Below are 25,296 nucleotides of genomic sequence, written 5' to 3'. Positions count from 1 at the left end.
AGTGAGAGTATTTGTAAATACAGTCTAAAAAAAAAACACCAAGACAAAAATATATAGGAAAAAGAAATCTGTATTTGAATAAAAATGACAGGATATAAAGTCAATTAGATTTGTCATAAAACAAATAACTGTACATATTGATTTTGACATTTGACACAGGTTATAACATTATAACTTTAGCTTGTTCACAGAAATCTCTTTTTGTTTCTTCTTCTTTGCCGTCTGGTCCTTTGAGCCCTTGATTTGACTCTTGACTTGGTCTTGTAGCTGAGTGAAGAATGCTTGAGAGGAACGCAGGGCCTTATCCATGCCATCATTCTGATGGAGAAAAAAAAATTAATATACATGTGAAACCACAATAGTATATCTGCATATATTATTCTTACATATGACTAGTTACTGACCGTGAGAATTTTTGCTTTTCCTCCTTTAGTAAGTTTCTTGAGAGTCTTTTCAACCTCAGCTTTACTCTTCTTTTTGTTGCCTTTCATCACCTCTTTGAGTTTCTGTCTCTTCTCTTGCTCTTGAATCTTCAGACGCTTCATTTTCTTCTTCTTTCGTCTCTCTCGTTTCTTATCTGTAGTGGTTTTCTCTGTGTCTCCAAGTATGTCTCCTGCCTTATTCTTCTCCTGCGATAAGGAAATGAAATGCATTGACATCTTCATGGAGATTCTGAGATCTGACTTGTGTAAATGTTTCACACAAATACTACAAAGCAAACTTTCTTGAACACTTAGAAGTGAAGTTTTCTGATAAATGGGAAGTGATGCGCACAAGAAGACCGCACAAACCTTAATCTCCTCTGGAGCCAACAGTGTGGCATCACTGGCATTGACTGGAGCCACTTCCTCCATAGTAATAGAAGGCAAGTTGGAAACCACTTTCACCTCAGGAACATGCTAAATAGAGAAACAACACCACTTCTTTAATGAAGATTGACTCATTTGAACATTTCACACTTTCAGGTATAGGCTATATAACTGTCTTGAGCCACAAAGGATATTTTACTCACTGGTTTTGGTGTGAAATGGAAGTTTGATAGGGCATCCAGTTTGAGGAAAAGGGTGTCCATGAGTTTCTGAATTTCTACATGTGCTGGGTTCTCTTCCTCTTCCTTCTTGTCCTGAGGCCAATCAAAAGTTTGAGATTAGTTTTTTTTTAGAAACTATATTTCTATTCAGCAAGTATTTATTAATTTGATCAAAATTGATAAAGCCATTTACAATGTTACAAAAATATTTCTGTCAAATAAATGCTTTAATTTCAAAGGTTCTATTTATCAAAGAACCCAGAAGTCTTGAACAGCAAATCAGCAGATTAGAATGATTTCTGATGGATCATGTGACAGGGACTGGAGTAAAAGCTGCTGAAAATTCAGCTGACGACATAGAATACATTTCAACAACTCAAAACACAATTTCAGTAATAACCTCAAATATTTTTGTAACCATACACAAGTTATGTGCAGGACATGAAACACAGTGGACAGGACACACCTGTGTCTGTTTGATGTACTCCTGCTCATAAACCTCAGCCAGACTGAGTTTGCTCTTCTCGTGGTCCAGAGTGAGTCTCTTCTTATATTCAAAAACCTCTTCTTTGGGCTTCTCTTTCCTTACCACATCATCCCACACCTGAGACGGAAACAAATCCAACACAAACAGCTCAGCAATCCTTTATTCAGATACTCTGTGACACACACATGGGGTTTGTCATATTCATGAAACAAGCTACAAATTGTTCATTGGATTTATAAATTATTTACTTTGCTTGCTTTCCACAAAAAAAGAAGAAGAAAAAAAGACCCCAAACAAACCTGATCTTTAATTCTCTGTTTAATGATATCCTCAAGCTGTAAGGTAGTTTCCTCTGTGATTGCAGGAGCTGTGAAGGAGAAAAACAAAGTAATGAACAAATCTATAAAGATTATCAAGGCATTAAAGCCTAATGCCATGGAGCTCAGCAAGAAACTCTCACCCATCCTAGAGGCCTGGTCAAACGCCACATCCTCTTCCAGCATGCTGTTCTCCGGTCGAGTCTGAGCACTGACCTCTCCCGACAGCTGCCACGGCTTCTCTGACAACGCAGCATTCTCCAGCTCTTCAATCTGTATTTTCATCTGTTTAAATTCATATCAAATCAGGATTATTTTCAACAACAACAACAAAAAACTTGAATAAGTAACTAAAAAAAACGTACTAACTAGAAATAAAAAAAAATGTAATTAAATCTAAGCAATATAAACAAAATTACAAAAAACCGAACTAAATTAAAAAATAAAAGTATAAAATGAAAAGCTAACTCAAAAAAATATTAATAGAAACAATTATATAAAATAAATCATACCAAAACATGGGTGTCCAACCCTGCTCCTGGAGGCGATATTTTTCCCCCCAGGATGATATGGGGGAAGGTACCGCCTTTTTCGTCTATGATTGGCTAGAAGGGCTCTCCTCTGATTGGTTATACATCTCACATTCATGGCAGGCTGTCAGCTAGTCTGTTTTGTTCGTCTTTACAACAGAAGTAAACGAATTCAATCCAACATAGCCTACTAAGAAAAGCGCTATATATGTGCGTCTTCAGACTTATATTTCAAGTTCATAATTTCATAGCATGTTTAGATCGTGTTTAGATTTGTCTTAGCTGTTTGGGGTAATTTTGTGACTAACGTGAACTTGGGAGTAAAAATATGACCAGCCTAGGTATGGAAAGCAGTGAGACATGTAATGACTATTGTACACTGCAGTGGAGTAACATTGACAACCACCTCTAACAAATAGGCTACAAGTTTTCCCAACCCGCAAACAGGCTTAGAACAGCAGCACAATTAATAGAACAGTCAACAGAGTTCATTAAGGCTCCCTGAGGTGACGAGAAATGCGTTGGTCCTAACTTTGTATCCTGCCTGCTCAACAGAAACTAATGAAACTTATTACGTCCAAATTATTACCAAAAAAAAGTAAGTTAAAGCACATAAACCATCGGTATCAGCTGGTGCTGCTGATCAGCAGTGATCAGTGACCATGCTCACTCGCACTCGCTCCCACACACACACACACACACACACACACACACACACACACACACACACACACACACACACACGAGATGAGAGACAGTGGATTCATGAACTGTGACAATCACAGATGAATGAAGCCGCAGTCAGCCAATTGTAGAAGAGACACCACAATATGATTCAAATATGACATAAAGACGATCAAAACATAAAAAAACAGACTAGCTGACAGCCTTCCATGAACGTGAGCTATATAACCAAGCAGAGGAGAGCCCTTCTAGCCAATCATAAATGAAAAAGGTGTTACCTTCCCCTATCATCCTGGGGAAAAAAATAACCCCTTCTGGAGGGCCACTGTCCAGCAGAGTTTAGCCATATTAAACACACCTGAACCAGCTAAACAAGGCCTTACTAGGCAACTCTGCTGGACACAGCGGCCCTCCAGGACTGAGTTTGGACACCACTGTACTAAAACAACACTAGCAACCCCATAGATTGAGGATTACTGGAAACATGGAAGGAATCATTTTAAATAAATACAAACCTTTTCCTGACGCTTTTCAAAGGACGACTTCAACTCAGGTTTAGGCACATTTTTTGCTTTTCCACCCAGAATGTCTTCCACATTCTCTCCCTCACTCTCACTCTCACCAGGAAGGTCAAAGGTCACCTTGCGTAAAGCATCTCTTGCTCCATCACCAATGTCATCCCTAAATTGGGGGGGGGGGGGGGGGGGGGGGGGTAAATAATGCTGTAGCACTATATTCTGTAAACACACAACAAAGACGGGAGTCATGACTTACTCGTCCATATCAAAATCCTCCTCCATATCCTCTTCATCCACCTCCTCCTCCTCATAATCATCATTAGATTCTGGTTCATTATCTTCATCCAGATCAGGCTTTTCAGGCTCTCCATCCACTGGAGCAAAGAAATCTTTGTACCTCATTTCTCTGGAGCTTTTCTTCTATACAATAAAAGACATTGTGAGTTTCATGACCACTTTAAATGTACATTCAAAAAATCAATGTGTTATACCATTACCTTTTTCTGTTTTTTCAATGCGACTGGTTTATCAAAGCTTAGTTCCTCCTCTTCATCAGATGGCAAATTCTGAAAGTAGTCTATGTCCTCATCTACACTCTCCTTTCCCTCTCTTTGATCCATGTTATCCAGAAATGCTTCCATTTCAGACAGTTTGAAAAACTTGTCATCCACTTCTGAAGGAGTCCCTTTAGACTTTGATTTTTTGTTAGCGGATTGTGTTTGTTTGGTTTGTTTCTCAAATTTATCTACATCAAAGTCCAAATCGGAGTCTTCACCAGAGAAGTCCTCTTCCTCATTGCTTGCAGATGGCTTCAGCCTCTGTTTAATTTTCTCCTCTTCATCTTTATCATTCTCAACTTTATCATAATCTTCACCCTCACTCTCTTCCTGCAAACCATTATCTGTTTCCCCATCCTCCTCCTCGTCTTCCTCCGCATCTTCATAAAATATTATCGTGTCATCTGTGACAGCTTGCTCAACTGCCTCCTCAAACCGGGTCAGTAACGCATTGTTCTGAAGCTCCAGCTCCTGCCAGATTTGCTCCTCATCAAAGTTTTCGATGGCCAGCTGCTCCAGGGGACTACCTTTGTAGTATGCAGGCTCGTAAGCTTTATGCAGATCATAAAGAGTCTTTGTAAGTGATGTGAAGTCTGTTGCCAGAGCATCCTGGACACTGAACAAAGATTGAAAGCATAAACGAGAAATGTCAACCATTTTTTCCATCACTCATCTGCAGCTTTATATAACCGTAATAACATGACTTTATTACATACTTATAACTATTAAGAGTAGCACTACCATTATACAGATAAAACTACCATTAAAAAAAAAATTACGTGAACAACGACATGTTAAACTGTACGAGCAACACACACATACAACAATTACACACAACACATACTGAACTCGCAACTAACGTACAACGTGAGAATTTTGCACATGGGTGGCCCGGTACCGTTCCGGCTCGTTTAACGTTAGACAACATTCTAAAACGAATGAACAATACATTCAACAAGATAATTAAATCATTGAACATGCATCTAACCTGAGAAATAGCTCCGGGTGAGCTGTGTTGCTGTTTAATAACTGTAAACAGCTTTCCAGCGTGCTGCCATCCCCGTTCGCCATCTCAGCACTCACGTGGGTCTCTGCGTGCGTACGCTTGGTAAATACAGCCCCCGGAAACCCTAGGCACTGTATTGCGTTCCATATAAGTTAAAAGGTTCCAAATAACCCCAATGTTTCTTAATTTTGGAGAATTTATTGTTTGTAGTATAGCGTAATCATGATTTTAAATTTGAAATATTATTAAAATATTTATATAGGCAACTCGTGCTTTTATTACCAGAACACGTAACTAAATCCGTACTTCGAGCTGTTTAAATAAAGTTTTTTTTCTTTCCCAATGACCGCAAAGATGGCTTCCTCTTTACTAAAGGTTGCAGGTAAGTAGTAGTAAACTGATTTTGTTTTAGCGTTCTTATGTAATTCGTTTGAATGTTTGCAGCATTTACAGCTGTTTTATTTGAACTGAATGCGTCTCAATTGCCTGTGTCTTACTTTTTACGAGAACTGTCGTGAATAAAATTAATCATAAACTACTTTTCTAATTTTCTTTAATGCATCAATATGGCAATCTCATTTCACTTGCAGTTACAGGTTTTTCGAGGTGTGCAAGACACAGTTTCCCGTCAGTGAGGGCATTGTCTCTGACCGTCCCCGCCAGTCAAGGTGTCCCTCCGTCATTATGGAAGTTAGGCAGGCTGAATCACGTGGCTATCGCAGTACCAGACCTTGAGAAAGCCACAGCGTTGTACCGGGATGTGTTGGGGGCTCAGGTGAGCTCCACTGTGCCTCTTCCTGAACATGGCGTGTACACTGTGTTTGTGGAACTGGGAAACACCAAATTAGAGCTACTACACCCCTTGGGAGAAAAAAGCCCCATTGCAGGATTCCTGCAGAAGAACAAAGCTGGAGGGATGCATCATATATGTATTGAGGTAAACATTAGATTAGGTTAGATCAGTGGTTGGCATCCTTTTTGGTTACATACACCATATTTAAAGGTCCACAATTCTGACTAAGATATTTCATCTGGTAGCCTATTTCTGCTATAATTAATACAATTCTGCTTGCTGTTATTTATTTATTAATTATTTTTTATTGTTATTAATTAATTTAATTTGTTATTAATTTTTATTTTTTATTATTATTTTACTGGTCCTCGTTAGTTAAAAAGGCTTATAACTCGACCGAACATGTTTTTATTTAAATTGAGTGTTTTGCACGTTTCTTGGAGGGTTTTGTTTAGGGGTGGGGTTGGCCGTTTAGGCGATAGAAAATACCTGATATAGTGTAAGACTATGCAATGCCCTAATACAGTCAAATAATTGTGTGTTTAAAGTTTTATGTGATGGGTAGGGTTAGTGTAAGGGCATATAATATACAGTTTGTACAGTATTAAAAACCATTACGTCTCTGGAGAGGCCCCACAATGGTAGTGAATCAGATGTGTGTGCGTGTGTTGTAGCATTTTAATTAAGTTGAGTTTGAGAACAACTAGGTTGCATACAATAATTTTGTTTGTCTTTGGCTTCTCTCACAATATTTACAATATACACTGTTTACAAATGTATAGATGGGAACAAAAGTTAAATAACAGTCACATAAAACAAAATCAACTGACATAGAAGTCATGTATAACAAAATTCACATACAATCACAATATTCACAAATATGTATAACACAATAGATAATTTATTGTATTAAATAATAGATTTTTTAAATGGACAACTAAAATTTACAAAAAAAGACCCAATTACATATACAGTATGTACGTGTGCGCGTGTGTGTTTTAGCATGTTTTTTAAATTGAGAACAACTGGGTTATTAAAAAACTTTTATCAATCAAATTTGTCTTTTGCCTTTTCTCACAATATATACAAATGTATTGATTGACACAAGTTATATTACATGCATATAAAACAATTAAATCACATATGAGTCATGTATAACAAAAGTCATATACAATTACAATATTCAATCAGATATATTTTTTTGTAATAATTTTTTTTATGGAAAAAATGTACTAAAATACATCTAAATTATATATACACAATATATTACTTTTTACAATAAATATGAAATGCCAGAATATGATCATTTGACTTTTTATGTTCCTTTTTCCTGCATTTATTTTCCTAAATAAAAGTTACATTAGATGGGATGGTGAAGGTGATAATAATCTTCTTTTTTTTCCCCTTCTTTTTTTATAATCTTATTGTTGGTGTCTTCAGACTATCAAAGAGTAATCAGTTTATTAGTGGAGAGAATACATTCAGGAACTATCATAAATGTCGAACTTATCCATTATTTACATGTTGCCTGTTTGATTGCAGGTGGATGATATCAATGCAGCAATAGTTGATTTGAAGGAAAAGAAAATCCGACTGCTCTCCCCAGAGCCACGGATAGGAGCTCATGGCAAACCTGTGATGTTCCTCCATCCTAAAGACTGTGATGGGGTTCTTGTGGAGATAGAGCAAGCCTAGACTTTACACATATAGTTTTATCTTGTAAATGGTGATTTTGATTAGGCTTTTCAGTTTTGACACTTAAAGGGATACTTGACCACTTTTTCATATTAAACAATGTTATTCCCTTACCTAAAACGATACATGATACATACCTCTCTCGTCTCAGTGCGTGCACTTAATCGCTCTGATGCGTGGTGACGATCTGATAGCATTTAGCGCCACGTTTTATTTTGTGTCACCATACTTGATCTTTCAACTATTCGTGTAACTGTAATAGAGAAAACATTGAGGTGTTTAGTCTCATCTAACTTGATCTCTGTTTGGTTCCATAGTGAATGAACTGGGCTTAGTGGGCTAAGCTAAATGCTATCAGATCATCACCGCGCATCAGAGCGATTAGAGACGAGAGAGGTATGCATCAACTCGTCTTAGTTAAGGGAATAACATAGTTTAATATAAAAAAGCGGTGAAGTATCCCTAATGATCAAAGATATTTGATCATTACAATTTATGGTGTGTTTGATATTCATGGATTACGCCTTGTTTTTTTTCTTAAGTAATGATTTTCTTTAATGTCTTGAATAAATTATTAATTTAAGTTAGTTTGAAATTATCCTTTGGCCCTTTACAAATTCACACATTCAAAATGTATAAACAATTTTGTTATATATATATATATATATATATAATTTTTTTTTTTTTTTTTTTTTTTTACAATAAATTCACACTAATACAACAATAGAAGCTGAAACAAACTCAATGCATGTTTTAAATACTATAATAAAATGTCAGATAAGTTTTGCCATTTTTATGAATTGTGAAATCCTCATAAGCTTCTCATCTGGCTCTCAATAGAACAGACAGATTGAAGCTTTCTTTTTTTGGCTGACATCCATGTATTTGAGAGACAAGTTGGCTCATATCCATCTCTCCACTGTAGTCAACATGCCACCAAATAGAAAGTTTTTTTTTTTCATTATTATGCCTTCTGCATGTTCTTTTATTAGAGATAACTAGTGGAGCAAAATTAGTTTTTGGGCTCGTGGTTAGAATAAAATCTATTTTTGCTGCTTTAAGCTGTTTTTGACATTTCAGTTTATTTGGCTGTTCAAAACAGAGCAGAAATTCACACTCAGCCTTTTACAGAACTTTTGGATGTCTTCATTTTGAACCTACTAGATTGTGACATGTTTGCTTTTATGCACAGACAGTAGCCTAGTAGTGAAAAACAACTATAAGCAACATCTTTAATCAGGGGGGTAATTCAGAAAAGCAAGGTTATGTGGGGTGTTCCAGAAAGCGAGGTATGTTGGTTCCCAAAAAACAAGTCCCAGGCTACGTTCAGACAAGGGCAAATCTACTGATTTATAACATACTTAATCACTTAATGATTATATTGTGTTTGATGCTAATTAATTGAATGCAGATCCATGTGTGAGATGACAGTACAATAAATAATAAATATATTTGAATTGAAATAACATTTAAACATTACCTTGTTGTAATAGTGCTTTAGAATAGTTATTATATATTATATTTTTGTAACTATTTACCAAATGTAGTTGTACTAATATAACACTAGCCTATATTAATTAAATAGCATGCTTTCATACTTCTTATAACCAACCCTGGAACATAACCTGCTCCAGAACATAACCTGGTGAGTTGCTATGGCTACTTACCCTGAAAGTTACCTCCGTTTTTGTAACTGAAAATTGAGATTATCTGCTTACTTGCTCTTAAACAAACCCAGGTATGTTATAACCTGTTTTCTGGAATAACCCTGGTAACAATTAATCAAACATCAAGAGAATAAGCATGAAATCATCAAAGAATGTAGGGGAAAGTATATTTTGGAGCAAGAGATGTTAACGTCCTAATAATATTATGTAGAAGCTTGCATTTGCTTGTCATTTTGTGAATCATAATGTGAACGTCTGCCTGGATTAATCATGACGCAAGAATAGCTGCATGGTAATTGTTGTTTTCAGTGTCCCAAAGGCAGCTCATCCTAATTGCACCTATTCAAACGCAACCACATGTCCAGTTTTATCTGGGGCATTGGAAGCTGTTTATTGTCTCGAGAAATGCTCTCTATAATGTTGCCTGGCTCAGAACACTACAAGATTTGGCAATTAGGGATAATATTTTCTGAGCTAATATCGATTTTTAATGTTTTATTGTTATTTATTGAGCTACATTTAAGGCATTAGCTAATGTGTTCTCATTTGCATAAAATTATCTAACATGTACATCCAACAACATCAGTGAGATTATGTGCTTCATGAAAACACCGTAAATCTCTCTTATGTAACGTTGTCATATAAAGAATCTCGTCATCTGATACATAATTTAAGCGAAATTATCACAAACAGCAAGAAATGGCTTTGTGTAAATGACATGGAGTCAATAAGAGTGCATATTGTAAACATTTACAGGGAGGCTAATTAATTGATGATAACATTAGAAAGGACAATTCTCAGCAAGGATGATAAATAATAAGGCATGCCTGTTAGTTTGCTCAGCTGATAAAGACTTGATTTAAAATAAAATTAAAATGATAGCATCGTTTTAAGAAGAATCCCCCACACAATGAAAGCATAGAATGAAAGCCACAATCGCTCTTTCTCTCTCTCGGGTGGGGTTTGTGGTGATTTAGCCCGGCGCTGCAGTGGAGCGCCCCCTGCTGTTCCCTGCGTCTGCTCTTCGGGCTTCTGTTCTCCTCAGTCTCCGGGATGCGGTGTCGTTGCGGTTCACACTCTCTCTACCTCTGAAAACACAGGACTTCTATATATATGAACATCACAGCACCAAAGGTTAGGCAGGTAGGTTGGTTTCCTATGTTATCTTTTCGCCTCATCTGAATGTTTACTGTAGCGTGGTGATGCGGAATGAAGTGATGCGCTCACGAAGGGTACGGCAGGATTTCATCCTTTCGGTGCAACATCAAACCCGCAGCCACAATCACGTACGATAATAGTCGTTCTTTTAAAGTCCTCTTTCTCAGCCGTCTTTCAAAAATGTAAATCCTTGTTACTTTAGAGTATATCGACATGGAAGGGCCCTCAGTTTGTTTCTTTTTTATTTTATTTTTGTATCCAACTCTATTATTATTTTTTTCATTTGAGAGCTTCTTTGCTGTAACTATTGATTTCCCATTAAGGACCATAATTAAAACGGCTGAAAATGTTATAACGAAAAAGTCCTTCGAAAAGTTTGGTGACAAATATGTAGCACCTAATTAGTCCACGTTGTTTTACTCTCTATCTATCTATCTATCTATCTATCTATCTATCTATCTATCTATCTATCTATCTATCTATCTATCTATCTATCTATCTATCTATCTATCTATCTATCTATCTATCTATCTATCTATCTATCTATCTATCTATCTATCTATCTATCTATCTATCTATCTATCTATCTATCTATCTATCTATAGGTAGTTGACCAAATATATCTTTAATGGTTAAGCAGTTTACTATAATTCATATTAAAACTATATTTTTTTAAATAATACATTTCAAATTACTAATTAATTAAAATAAATAAATAGAGTAGCCTAGTGAAAAGCTGAAAAGAAGGGGTCACCCAAGATTTATTTGTCTTTATACAGCCTTTTTATAAATCTTGATGTTAATGGAAATGTCAGCTTATATGGGTAGATGAGAGATAACATTGTTAGATTCAGATTTTTTGTTGTTTACAGTTAGAAGCAGACGTGCTTGGTCGGTAGCAGTGAAGTCTGATTAATAAATGAATTTAGCATTCATGGTCCTAATCTTCCTTTAACAACTGACACATAAAAACATGAAATGAGGGTGAGGTTCTAATTGTGATATATAAACATAATGATGTCCCGTCCTTCATTTCTGGCTGATTTGCAAAGCTTATCATGATCATGGTAAATCAAGCATTACATTCAAGCCTCAAGCTGGAAATCAAGCATCATGTTGCTGCTGCTGCTTTAAAAGATTAGGATTTTGTCCAGAGAGCAATAGCTGGTCTACTCCCCTGAACAAACCTAAAACCAGGATTAGAAATAATGAGTAAGTTCTAAGATAAAAAAAAAAAAAAAAACATTATCGAGAGCAAAACAACATACAACGAAAATTAACGATTATGATGCTCATAGTTCAAAGTGTCTGAAATGTCTTTTGGGACTCTGAAATGAACCATAATAGAGGGGCAGAGAGACTGATTAGGAGTGGTAGGGAAGAGAGGGAGTCAGAATGAGTGTGAGAGAGGGAGTTCGAGTGCTTATGAAGGTGCATAATTCCTGAGTGTGATCCCAGTTGGTGGTTCCGTCTCCACAACAGTCTCCTGCCGCTCTCTTGTCCAGGCAACCTGCTCTTACACACACACACACACACACACACACACACACACACACACACACACACACACACACACACACACACACACACACACACACACACACACACACACATACACGTCTATATTACCAAGAGGGGACTATCACTCTACACTATCCAAGAGGGGACCTGTGTTTCTAGTCATTTTGAAGAAACAAAAATCACATACAAAATTTTCTTTTAAGGTCCTTATTCACAATATAACTTCAAATAAGCATTTTTTTATTTTTTTTAAAATATGCCAAGAGGGGACCTGAACGATGTCTACCTATCCAACAGGGGACCTCCATAGACTCTAATGGAGCTGTGTGTGTGACCGATGTCTACCTATCCAACAGGGGACCTCCATTAGTCTGCAGTGGAGCTGTGTGTGTGTGTGTGAATGTGAAGTGAGCTGGCAGTCAAGTCTGTCTTCATTTTATATATATATATGCCATCTCCACCATTACATGTCTTTACAAATAAATAACATAAATCCAGTTAAGCTTCGTACAGACTATATAATGTGTCAAGTAATAATATGTCTTTTTATAATAACTGTGTTCTTTTGAATGTACTGAGAAGTATTTATTTGTAACCTAAAATATACTTTAATACTTTAATTTATTTTTAAATATATTTATTACACAGTCGCAATAAAGTTACAAGATGTAACATCAAGTAACACACTACACTTAGTTAGTCAACAAGTCTTCTTGTGCTTTAGTATGTTAGTCAACACATTAAAATAAGTTAACTTGTTTACACAGGCATCTGGTATCACAATAGGCACACACACACACACACACACAAACACAATAAACCTCAGACATAATACCTAATACATTACAGAAAAGTCATTTCTTTAAGAAATTCATTCTCTGTTGTGTCTTCATAATTACAGTATATGATCAGTCCACATCTCTCATTTAAGATTATTGTCAGGTACACCAATGTATTTACATTATTGAATATTACAGGTCATTATTGAATAGTGATTACGTTACACACACACTGACTCAGGTCTCCTGTTAGATAGTAAATCACGACACCTTTGTGTTTGCTGTGACATTTCTTATCATCACAAACACACTGTAAAGATTTAGAGTTTTTACAGCAATACCTGAGTTTAAAGGGTTAAATCAAGCAGAAATAGCTCTCTAATGTATTAATTGCAGGTCATTATTGAATAGTGATTACGTTACACACACACACTGACTCAGGTCCCCTGTTAGATAGTAAATCACGACACCTGTGTGTTTGCTGTGACATTTCTTATCATCACAAACACACTGTAAAGATTTAGAGTTTTTACAGCAATAACTGAGTTTAAAGGGTTAAATCAAGCAGAAATAGCTCTCTAATGTATTAATTGCAGGTCATTATTGAATAGTGAATATGTTACACACACACTGACTCAGGTCCCCTGTTAGATAGTAAATCACGACGCCTGTGTGTTTGCTGTGACATTTCTTATTATCACAAACACACTGCTAAGATTTAGAGTTTTTACAGCAATACCTGAGTTTAAAGGGTTAAATCAAGCAGAAATAGCTCTCTAATGTATTAATTGCAGGTCATTATTGAATAGTGATTACGTTACACACACACTGACTCAGGTCCCCTGTTAGATAGTAAATCACGACGCCTGTGTGTTTGCTGTGACATTTCTTATCATCACAAACACACTGCAAAGATTTAGAGTTTTTACAGCAATACCTGAGTTTAAAGGGTTAAATCAAGCAGAAATAGCTCTCTAATGTATTAAATGCAGGTAATTATTGAATAGTGATTACGTTACACACACACACTGACTCAGGTCCCCTGTTAGATAGTAAATCACGATGCCTGTGTGTTTGCTGTGACATTTCTTATAATCACAAACACACTGAAAAGATTTAGAGGTTTTACAGCAATACCTGAGTTTAAAGGGTTAAATCAAGCAGAAATAGCTCTCTAATGTATTAATTGCAGGTAATTATTGAATAGTGATTACGTTACACACACACTCACTCAGGTCCCCTGTTAGATAGTAAATCACGACGCCTGTGTGTTTGCTGTGACATTTCTTATCATCACAAACACACTGTAAAGATTTAGAGTTTTTACAGCAATACCTGCGTTTAAAGGGTTAAATCAAGCAGAAATAGCTCTCTAATGTATTAATTGCCGGTCATTATTGAATAGTGAATATGTTACACACACACACTGACTCAGGTCCCCTGTTAGATAGTAAATCACGACGCCTGTGTGTTTGCTGTGACATTTCTTATAATCACAAACACACTGTAAAGATTTAGAGTTTTTACAGCAATACCTGAGTTTAAAGGGTTAAATCAAGCAGAAATAGCTCTCTAATGTATTAAATGCAGGTCATTATTGAATAGTGATTACGTTACACACACACTGACTCAGGTCCCCTGTTAGATAGTAAATCACGACGCCTGTGTGTTTGCTGTGACATTTCTTATAATCACAAACACACTGAAAAGATTTAGAGGTTTTACAGCAATACCTGAGTTTAAAGGGTTAAATCAAGCAGAAATAGCTCTCTAATGTATTAAATGCAGGTCATTATTGAATAGTGATTACGTTACACACACACTGACTCAGGTCCCCTGTTAGATAGTAAATCACGACGCCTGTGTGTTTGCTGTGACATTTCTTATCATCACAAACACACTGTAAAGATTTAGAGTTTTTACAGCAATACCTGAGCTTAAAGGGTTAAATCAAGCAGAAATAGCTCTCTAATGTATTAATTGCCGGTCATTATTGAATAGTGATTACGTTACACACACACTGACTCAGGTCCCCTGTTAGATAGTAAATCACGACGCCTGTGTGTTTGCTGTGACATTTCTTATAATCACAAACACACTGAAAAGATTTAGAGGTTTTACAGCAATACCTGAGTTTAAAGGGTTAAATCAAGCAGAAATAGCTCTCTAATGTATTAAATGCAGGTCATTATTGAATAGTGATTACGTTACACACACACTGACTCAGGTCCCCTGTTAGATAGTAAATCACGACGCCTGTGTGTTTGCTGTGACATTTCTTATCATCACAAACACACTGTAAAGATTTAGAGTTTTTACAGCAATACCTGAGCTTAAAGGGTTAAATCAAGCAGAAATAGCTCTCTAATGTATTAATTGCCGGTCATTATTGAATAGTGATTACGTTACACACACACTCACTCAGGTCCCCTGTTAGATAGTAAATCACGACGCCTGTGTGTTTGCTGTGACATTTCTTATCATCACAAACACACTGTAAAGATTTAGAGTTTTTACAGCAATACCTGAGTTTAAAGGGTTAAATCAAGCAGAAATAGCTCTCTAATGTATTAATTGCAGGTCATTATTAAATAGTGATTATGTTACACACACACACTGACTCAGGTCCCCTGTTAGATAGTAAATCATGACGCCTGTGTGTTTGCTGTGACATTTCTTATCATCACAAACACACTGTAAAGATTTAGAGTTTTTACAGCAATACCTGAGTTTAAAGGGTTAAATCAAGCAGAAATAGCTCTCTAATGTATTAATTGCAGGTCATTATTGAATAGTGATTACGTTACACACACACACTGACTCAGGTCCCCTGTTAGATAGTAAATCACGACGCCTCTGTGTTTGCTGTGACATTTCTTATCATCACAAACACTCTGCAAAGATTTAGAGGTTTTACAGCAATACCTGAGTTTAAAGGGTTAAATCAAGCAGAAATAGCTCTCTAATGTATTAATTGCAGGTAATTATTGAATAGTGATTACGTTACACACACACTGACTCAGGTCCCCTGTTAGATAGTAAATCACGACGCCTGTGTGTTTGCTGTGACATTTCTTATCATCACAAACACTCTGCAAAGATTTAGAGGTTTTACAGCAATACCTGAGTTTAAAGGGTTAAATCAAGCAGAAATAGCTCTCTAATGTATTAATTGCAGGTCATTATTGAATAGTGATTTACGTTACACGCACACACACTGACTCAGGTCCCCTGTTAGATAGTAAATCACGACGCCTGTGTGTTTGCTGTGACATTTCTTATCATCACAAACACACTGCAAAGATTTAGAGTTTTTTTAGCAATACCTGAGCTTAAAGGGTTAAATCAAGCAGAAATAGCTCTCTAATGTATTAATTGCCGGTCATTATTGAATAGTGATTACGTTACACACACACTGACTCAGGTCCCCTGTTAGATAGTAAACCACGACGCCTGTGTGTTTGCTGTGACATTTCTTATCATCACAAACACACTGCTAAGATTTAGAGTTTTTACAGCAATACCTGAGCTTAAAGGGTTAAATCAAGCAGAAATAGCTCTCTAATGTATTAATTGCCGGTCATTATTGAATAGTGATTACGTTACACACACACTCACTCAGGTCTCCTGTTAGATAGTAAATCACGACGCCTGTGTGTTTGCTGTGACATTTCTTATCATCACAAACATACTGCAAAGATTTAGAGTTTTTACAGCAATAACTGAGTTTAAAGGGTTAAATCAAGCAGAAATAGCTCTCTAATGTATTAAATGCAGGTCATTATTGAATAGTGATTACGTTACACACACACACTGACTCAGGTCCCCTGTTAGATAGTAAATCACGACGCCTGTGTGTTTGCTGTGACATTTCTTATCATCATAAACACACTGCAAAGATTTAGAGTTTTTACAGCAATAACTGAGTTTAAAGGGTTAAATCAAGCAGAAATAGCTCTCTAATGTATTAATTGCAGGTAATTATTGAATAGTGATTACGTTACACACACACACTCACTCAGGTCTCCTGTTAGATAGTAAATCACGACGCCTGTGTGTTTGCTGTGACATTTCTTATCATCATAAACACACTGTAAAGATTTAGAGTTTTTACAGCAATACCTGAGTTTAAAGGGTTAAATCAAGCAGAAATAGCTCTCTAATGTATTAATTGCAGGTCATTATTGAATAGTGATTATGTTACACACACACTGACTCAGGTCCCCTGTTAGATAGTAAATCACGACGCCTGTGTGTTTGCTGTGACATTTCTTATCATCACAAACACACTGTAAAGATTTAGAGTTTTTACAGCAATACCTGAGTTTAAAGGGTTAAATCAAGCAGAAATAGCTCTCTAATGTAATAATTGCAGGTCATTATTGAATAGTGATTATGTTACACACACACACTGACTCAGGTCCCCTGTTAGATAGTAAATCACGACGCCTGTGTGTTTCTCTCCTCAACCCCCACAACCCCCCACTCAAATTTACATTTCAATAAGGGAGACTTGAAAAACCAGTTTGTGAACCACAGGCCAATAGAGCTCAAACTACCAATGTGGCAGAACCCTTCTCAAATAAACTAGAGAAGATGCTGGGATTTGCCCTGCCAAATTAAACTAAATTACATTTTTTACAATCGCTAGGCCACATTTCTCAATACTTTGGTCATTTTCAAAATCCTTCACACAGTTCTCCAAACCAACTTTCTGCTTCACAGCAGTTATTTCACATTCAAAATCCACAAAAACCAACAAAACACTTAATTCATGTCTCAAATCAAGTGCCAATGATCCACAGTTTAGCTTGCACAGACTGAAGTTGTGATCACTGTGTGAAGAGTTTTGAAAAAGTGTGTTTATTATTGAGAAATGTTTTGTAAAAGAACATTTTATATCACAGCTTAACTGTGGATCAACATTGCTTTAGCAAAAAATGCGTTCAATGGCAACATCTTTCAATTTACCTGAAATCTTTTCTCACTTTGACACAAACACAATCAAATCTTTGTTCTACAGGCCAATTCGCACATCCTTACATGCTGTTTTCCAAAGTGTTAAACTTATGGACAAAACAATAACATAATACAAAACTGAATGAGACAGCAATTTACAACATGTATACAGTAATACTGTAATGCAATTTATCCTGCTAAAAAAATCAAACACTATCAAAGCAACTTTGATGAAACTGAACACCAACACCAGTGTTAGTCCATTACCATCCATTCAAAAGAGGAAACTGAGGAATAATGTTGTACTGTAATGTAAGTATGCAGTGAATTATAAGCAGCAGAGAGTGTCATTCTAGTTTTGTAAAGACATTTTAATTCTATAATGTTCCTGATGTTAGTGTTGATGTAAACCTGTGCTGCTAGTGCTCTGGAAGAATGAGTTGATTTGTAAATGTAAAATTAACTGCTGTGAAGCTGAAAGTTGGTTAGCAAATTTATAAACTCCTCACTCAGTTCTCCTAAATATTGGTAAATATGTCCTAGCGATTGTAATTTCATTTCATCATGTAATTTCAATTTATTTTTGGCAGTGTATTTGGTCTAGGACACAGGTAACAGCAGTGAGCTTCTTTGTATCACCTGTGAGAGTCTTCATGCATTGAAATGTAAATTACTGGTGGGGGGTTGAGCAGCAAACTCAACACACACTATTCTCTATTCCAATTTCAAGAGCACATCTAAACCACTAGCCCAAACACATTACAAGTGAAAGCACAAATAAATACAAAAGATATGATACAAATGAAATAAACAGCGCTTTTCAGGACGGTCTCTCAGTAGTTGTAATATAACACTGTATTGTCCTCACTGTAAAAAAAAATAATAATAAAAAAAAAAAATATATATATATTTTTTTTTTATAAGTTAATAATTTTAAAGTTACTTTTTCTCAAAGTTTATGTTCACTTAACTGAACCTACTATGACATAAGCAACTATGTTTACTGGGATACTTCCTATTTTTTTTTTAAATAATTTTGTATTATTTTTAGCATTTTAGTTTAGCATTCGTGGACTGTCAGAGATTCAGCTTTCGGGGCGTGTGCTTTAGGTGTTCACCCATATAGCACGTGAGTAATGAAGAGCCTTCTGAAGCAAAGTGGCACGTTTGTGTAAGAACAATGTCCATATTTTAAACTTTATAGACTAAACAAACTATTTTTATTGAAAGAAATTGTGTTTTAGTGTTATTATGAAAAGAGTAACCCCTGACGCTAAGTTTTGTTTAGCTCTATCTTCTCTCTTCTGCGTTTGTCAGTGCACATACGTCAAGGATTCATGGGTGAAGAAGGGTTACTCTTTAAAGTACAACTCCGGTGAGAAATGACCCTCGGGGTAATTAACAGACGGTGGTTACCGAGTAGATCGTTCTCTGGGATGCGTTTTCATGGAAATCAAGTGTAAAGAGTTTTATCTCTAAAAACAGATTTGAGTGACGAACGCTGTGCTAAGTGATGAACTGTGACTTGGAATCTCATATGGGCCATTGTTTCCGGAAGAAAGCACTGAACGCAGTAGAGAAAAAAAAAGAAAAAAAAGTCCATGTAATTAGATTTCACACACTTAATTCCTATCGACCAGATCACTTAGCACAGCGTTCGTGGCTCGACTAGTCGAGACTGTTTTCCAAGATGGCTGCAGTCTGTAAACGTGTAATGCACTGTCTTTATAAAGTACCTTCTTATTAAACCGTTTGTACTCTAACAAGTTCTCAATGCTTCGTTTGCATGTAGGGATCCTCATTATGCTGCCTTGTTAGTGTGAGGTTATTTTGAGCCTTGTTAGTGGTATTAACTAGCGATTTAATTTCACTTATTCCATGCCCCATAGACAAACATTATAAGCTAATCTGTGTTTAGAGATAAAACTCTTTAAATTCGATTTTCATGAAACCGCATCCCAGAGAACGATCTACTCGGTAACCATCTGTTAATTACCCCTAGGGTCATTTCTCACCGGAGTTGTCCTTTAAGCGCAATGTGATTCGTGTGGCACTGAAAACCGAGAGCTAGTATTTTAGTCTATGGATCAGTTACTGTGTGGATCAGTTATATGATGGTTAGATGCACTTTTATGGACCGACAAGGCACTGGCATTTTAAAGCTGGGAAGAGCCAGGACTTTTTTAATATAAATTTAAATAACTCAGATTTTATTCATTTGAAAAAAGAATGTCATATACACTTGGGATGACTTGAGGGTGAGTAAATCATGGGCTAATTTTCATTTGTAGGTGAACTAACTGCTGTAAACTGGGCCCACAAACACAGTAGATCCACACAACACCCCCCCCCCCCCACACACACACACACACACACAATTTACATTTTAATAATAATAAATAAGGGAAGACTTGAAAACCTAGGGCCCTATAATTTCCGTGATCACGGAATCGCGGACGGAATCGCGGAATTGGCATATTAACGCGGAATCTGCATATAAACGCGGAATCTGGTGTTAACGCAGATTTCCCCGGAGTTTTACATATTTGTAATGAAATTCTGTGTCGTGTGGGTTAAGAACGTATGTCTGAGGAAAGTGCAGACCGGGGGAAGCAAATCTTCGCGACACAACCCCTCCCGTCATTTCAGCTCGCCCTTCAAAACAATGAAAGTATGGCGAAGTTGGTCTCCACGGCTCTGCTTTCGGCAGCGAAAAAGTTAAGAAACTCGACGCTAACGGCGGTTTCACACTGCACGCGCAGGCGGCGCAGAAGCTTTCCGTATGGAGAGCCTGAACCGCGGCTCGTGTATTGCACAGACAGACAAATATTGTCCATCCTGTCAGATTTTCCGGTGTTCTGCTCGACCCCTGTCATCTCGTGCTTTGATTTATAATGGGCACATTAGGCAGCAATGCATATCTGCTGCAAATGCGACCGTTTTCCCCTCTGTTAGTCTGTTCCAAACATGCATTTAACATGCTCTATATGGGTAGTTTACATGATAAGTAACCTTAAAGTTAAAATTAAGCATCTAGTTTTAATCATTTAAAGGGGCCTTTGAAGTTGGGGAAAAAAACTTCAGGCAGTGTTGTGTTTTCGTGTAGTTTTATTTTTCACAGCTCTGGATATCATAATGGTGATTGTTAAACACACAGAACAATTCACTACATGATTTCATGGTGCAATGTTTTTTTTTATGTTAATTTTCAAATTTAAATGTTTTACTTAATAGTACTTAAGAGTACTGTAAAATATGATTCTTATGATTTTTTTTTTTTTAGTTATTTTTAAAAAAAAATTACTTGAAAGAAAAAGCTAATGGAGCACTTTCATTTTAACTTATATAAACTATTATAATTTATTTTACCGGAAAGTTTAAAGCTAATAACCATTAATATTTGAAGTATTTGAAGTGCAGTGTTATGTCAAATATCATATTTGTCCTAAAAAGTAAATGTGATGTTTGTTACCTCGATAAATTTAAGGTCATTCCTATTTTTTGTTTTATGTTGTATTATATTAACATTAAAAGCACACTCTTTTTTCACCAAAATTACAGTAAAGGGTAAAAAAACTGAATTACCAAACATTTTAACGGAAAAAAAGGAATCTGCAAAAATTAAAACGGAAAAAACGGAATTTGGGAAAAAATAAAACGGATTTTATAGGGCCCTAAAAACCCAGTTTGTGAACCAAAGGCCAACCTAGAGGAAAGGAAAATCAAACCTGAGATCTCCTTCTCAACTCACATCTTTCTCCTAGACAGAAATGAGATCAAGTGAATCAAATTGAGACATAGGCTAAGTCTCCTGCTTCTCACATGTTTATCCTGAGACAAAAAATGACATTCTCTCATGTTTATCTCCACTAAAGTTTCATAAGAGATCTCAATAACATCACACAGTGTGCTCAGAATATTCTCCTTAGTCAAAGTCTCTGGCACTCTCAAATTTGTCAAACAAATGTTGGTCACTTTTTCAAAACTCTTCACACAGTGATCACAACTTCAGTCTGTGCAAGCTAAACTGTGGATCATTGGCACTTGATTTGAGACATGAATGAAGTGTTTTGTTAGTTTTTGTGGATGTTGAATGTGAAATAACTGCTGTGAAGCAGAAAGTTGGTTTGGAGAACAAGTTTTGAAAATGACCAAAGTATTGAGAAATGTGGCCTAGCGATTGTAAAAACTGTAATTTAGTTTAATTTGGCAGGGCAAATCCCAGCATCTTCTCTAGTTTATTTGAGAAGGGTTCTGCCACATTGGTAGTTTGAGCTCTATTGGCCTGTGGTTCACAAACTGGTTTTTCAAGTCTCCTTTATTGAAATGTAAATTTGAGTGGGGGGTTGTGGGGGTTGAGGAGAGAAACACACAGGCGTCGTGATTTACTATCTAACAGGGGACCTGAGTCAGTGTGTGTGTGTAACATAATCACTATTCAATAATGACCTGCAATTATTACATTAGAGAGCTATTTCTGCTTGATTTAACCCTTTAAACTCAGGTATTGCTGTAAAAACTCTAAATCTTTACAGTGTGTTTGTGATGATAAGAAATGTCACAGCAAACACACAGGCGTCGTGATTTACTATCTAACAGGGGACCTGAGTCAGTGTGTGTGTGTAACATAATCACTATTCAATAATGACCTGCAATTATTACATTAGAGAGCTATTTCTGCTTGATTTAACCCTTTAAACTCAGGTATTGCTGTAAAAACTCTAAATCTTTGCAGTGTGTTTGTGATGATAAGAAATGTCACAGCAAACACACAGGCGTCGTGATTTACTATCTAACAGGGGACCTGAGTCAGTGTGTGTGTGTGTAACGTAATCACTATTCAATAATGACCTGCAATTAATACATTAGAGAGCTATTTCTGCTTGATTTAACCCTTTAAACTCAGGTATTGCTGTAAAAACTCTAAATCTTTGCAGTGTGTTTATGATGATAAGAAATGTCACAGCAAACACACAGGCGTCGTGATTTACTATCTAACAGGGGACCTGAGTCAGTGTGTGTGTGTAACGTAATCACTATTCAATAATGACCTGCAATTAATACATTAGAGAGCTATTTCTGCTTGATTTAACCCTTTAAACTCAGGTATTGCTGTAAAAACTCTAAATCTTTACAGTGTGTTTATGATGATAAGAAATGTCACAGCAAACACACAGGCGTCGTGATTTACTATCTAACAGGGGACCTGAGTGAGTGTGTGTGTAACGTAATCACTATTCAATAATGACCTGCAAATAATACATTAGAGAGCTATTTCTGCTTGATTTAACCCTTTAAACTCAGGTATTGCTGTAAAAACTCTAAATATTTGTAGTGTGTTTGTGATGATAAGAAATGTCACAGCAAACACACAGGCGTCGTGATTTACTATCTAACAGGGGACCTGAGTCAGTGTGTGTGTGTAACGTAATCACTATTCAATAATGACCTGCAATTAATACATTAGAGAGCTATTTCTGCTTGATTTAACCCTTTAAACTCAGTTATTGCTGTAAAAACTCTAAATCTTTGCAGTGTGTTTGTGATGATAAGAAATGTCACAGCAAACACACAGGCGTCGTGATTTACTATCTAACGGGACTCGACTCAGTGTGTGTGTGTAACATATTCATTATTCAATAATGACCTGCAATTAATACATTAGAGAGCTATTTCTGCTTGATTTAACCCTTTAAACTCAGGTATTGCTGTAAAAACTCTAAATCTTTACAGAGTGTTTGTGATGATAAGAAATGTCACAGCAAACACACAGGCGTCGTGATTTACTATCTAACAGGGGACCTGAGTCAGTGTGTGTGTGTAACATAATCAATATTCAATAATGACCTGCAATTAATACATTAGAGAGCTATTTCTGCTTGATTTAACCCTTTAAACTCAGGTATTGCTGTAAAAACTCTAAATCTTTGCAGTGTGTTTGTGATGATAAGAAATGTCACAGCAAACACACAGGCGTCGTGATTTACTATCTAACAGGGGACCTGAGTGAGTGTGTGTGTAACATAATCAATATTCAATAATGACCTGCAATTAATACATTAGAGAGCTATTTCTGCTTGATTTAACCCTTTAAACTCAGGTATTGCTGTAAAACCTCTAAATCTTTGCAGTGTGTTTGTGATGATAAGAAATGTCACAGCAAACACACAGGCGTCGTGATTTACTATCTAACAGGGGACCTGAGTCAGTGTGTGTGTAACATAATCACTATTCAATAATGACCTGCAATTAATACATTAGAGAGCTATTTCTGCTTGATTTAACCCTTTAAACTCAGGTATTGCTGTAAAAACTCTAAATCTTTGCAGTGTGTTTGTGGTGATAAGAAATGTCACAGCAAACACACAGGCGTCGTGATTTACTATCTAACAGGGGACCTGAGTGAGTGTGTGTGTGTAACGTAATCACTATTCAATAATGACCTGCAATTAATACATTAGAGAGCTATTTCTGCTTGATTTAACCCTTTAAACTCAGGTATTGCTGTAAAAACTCTAAATCTTTACAGTGTGTTTGTGATGATAAGAAATGTCACAGCAAACACACAGGCGTCGTGATTTACTATCTAACAGGGGACCTGAGTCAGTGTGTGTGTAACATAATCACTATTCAATAATGACCTGCAATTAATACATTAGAGAGCTATTTCTGCTTGATTTAACCCTTTAAACTCAGGTATTGCTGTAAAAACTCTAAATCTTAGCAGTGTGTTTATGATGATAAGAAATGTCACAGCAAACACACAGGCGTCGTGATTTACTATCTAACAGGGGACCTGAGTCAGTGTGTGTGTGTAACGTAATCACTATTCAATAATGACTTGCAATTAATACATTAGAGAGCTATTTCTGCTTGATTTAACCCTTTAAACTCAGGTATTGCTGTAAAAACTCTAAATCTTTGCAGTGTGTTTATGATGATAAGAAATGTCACAGCAAACACACAGGCGTCGTGATTTACTATCTAACAGGGGACCTGAGTCAGTGTGTGTGTGTAACGTAATCACTATTCAATAATGACCTGCAATTAATACATTAGAGAGCTATTTCTGCTTGATTTAACCCTTTAAACTCAGTTATTGCTGTAAAAACTCTAAATCTTTGCAGTGTGTTTGTGATGATAAGAAATGTCACAGCAAACACACAGGCGTCGTGATTTACTATCTAACGGGACTCGACTCAGTGTGTGTGTGTAACATATTCATTATTCAATAATGACCTGCAATTAATACATTAGAGAGCTATTTCTGCTTGATTTAACCCTTTAAACTCAGGAATTGCTGTAAAAACTCTAAATCTTTACAGAGTGTTTGTGATGATAAGAAATGTCACAGCAAACACACAGGCGTCGTGATTTACTATCTAACAGGGGACCTGAGTCAGTGTGTGTGTGTAACATAATCAATATTCAATAATGACCTGCAATTAATACATTAGAGAGCTATTTCTGCTTGATTTAACCCTTTAAACTCAGGTATTGCTGTAAAAACTCTAAATCTTTGCAGTGTGTTTGTGATGATAAGAAATGTCACAGCAAACACACAGGCGTCGTGATTTACTATCTAACAGGGGACC

The 25,296-nt window shown here is 36.3% G+C and overlaps 3 protein-coding genes across 7 annotated transcripts in view; 2 read left to right on the top strand and 1 right to left on the bottom strand.

The window, feature by feature from the left end:
- Positions 1-52: 52 nt before the first annotated feature.
- mphosph10 (M-phase phosphoprotein 10 (U3 small nucleolar ribonucleoprotein)) lies at positions 53-5,261 on the bottom strand. Of its 2 annotated transcripts, none has more exons than XM_067441699.1 (11): positions 5,112-5,261; positions 4,064-4,739; positions 3,823-3,986; positions 3,564-3,729; positions 1,978-2,119; positions 1,817-1,884; positions 1,497-1,634; positions 1,013-1,123; positions 792-899; positions 405-629; positions 53-318 (listed from the first exon to the last, which is right to left on the bottom strand). In XM_067441699.1, the coding sequence occupies exons 1-11, from the start codon at positions 5,192-5,194 to the stop codon at positions 169-171; spliced, it is 2,031 nt and encodes a 676-aa protein (XP_067297800.1). In that variant the 5' UTR covers positions 5,195-5,261; the 3' UTR covers positions 53-168. The 2 variants fall into 2 exon arrangements, with proteins under 2 accessions (XP_067297800.1, XP_067297808.1); XM_067441707.1 differs by having other exon boundaries at positions 3,823-3,983.
- Positions 5,262-5,362: 101 nt separating this feature from the next.
- mcee (methylmalonyl CoA epimerase) lies at positions 5,363-8,200 on the top strand. Its single transcript, XM_067441720.1, has 3 exons — positions 5,363-5,511; positions 5,720-6,066; positions 7,465-8,200. The coding sequence occupies exons 1-3, from the start codon at positions 5,472-5,474 to the stop codon at positions 7,615-7,617; spliced, it is 540 nt and encodes a 179-aa protein (XP_067297821.1). The 5' UTR covers positions 5,363-5,471; the 3' UTR covers positions 7,618-8,200.
- A 2,081-nt stretch (positions 8,201-10,281) lies between these two features.
- apba2b (amyloid beta (A4) precursor protein-binding, family A, member 2b) overlaps positions 10,282-25,296 on the top strand; it is a 122,700-nt gene continuing 107,685 nt past the window's right edge. For 3 of the 4 annotated variants that reach the window (XM_067441687.1, XM_067441677.1, XM_067441649.1), the window contains exon 1: positions 10,282-10,427. The gene's annotated coding sequence lies outside the window, so the exon portion shown is untranslated. The remainder of the gene's footprint in view (positions 10,428-25,296) is intronic. The other variant, XM_067441658.1, reaches the window with a different exon arrangement.

Source organism: Pseudorasbora parva, chromosome 1, assembly GCF_024679245.1.
Source record: "Pseudorasbora parva isolate DD20220531a chromosome 1, ASM2467924v1, whole genome shotgun sequence".
Classification (NCBI taxonomy): domain Eukaryota; kingdom Metazoa; phylum Chordata; class Actinopteri; order Cypriniformes; family Gobionidae; genus Pseudorasbora; species Pseudorasbora parva.
The sequence above is the reverse complement of the archived record's forward strand: the minus strand, read 5'-3'. Positions and strand labels throughout refer to the sequence as shown.

Bases quoted from the DNA above. Each gene is read 5' to 3' on its own strand.
- mphosph10 (XM_067441699.1), bottom strand. From the start codon at position 5,194: ATGGCGAACGGGGATGGCAGCACGCTGGAAAGCTGTTTACAGTTATTA. The intron at 3,730-3,822 runs GTAAGTCATGAC...CCCCCAATTTAG, and splicing joins GAGGATTTTGATATGGACGA to GGATGACATTGGTGATGGAG. The intron at 2,120-3,563 runs GTTTGTATTTAT...GAATTTAAACAG, and splicing joins TTGAAAAGCGTCAGGAAAAG to ATGAAAATACAGATTGAAGA.
- mcee (XM_067441720.1), top strand. From the start codon at position 5,472: ATGACCGCAAAGATGGCTTCCTCTTTACTAAAGGTTGCAG. The intron at 5,512-5,719 runs GTAAGTAGTAGT...TTTCACTTGCAG, and splicing joins CTCTTTACTAAAGGTTGCAG to TTACAGGTTTTTCGAGGTGT. The intron at 6,067-7,464 runs GTAAACATTAGA...GTTTGATTGCAG, and splicing joins TGCATCATATATGTATTGAG to GTGGATGATATCAATGCAGC.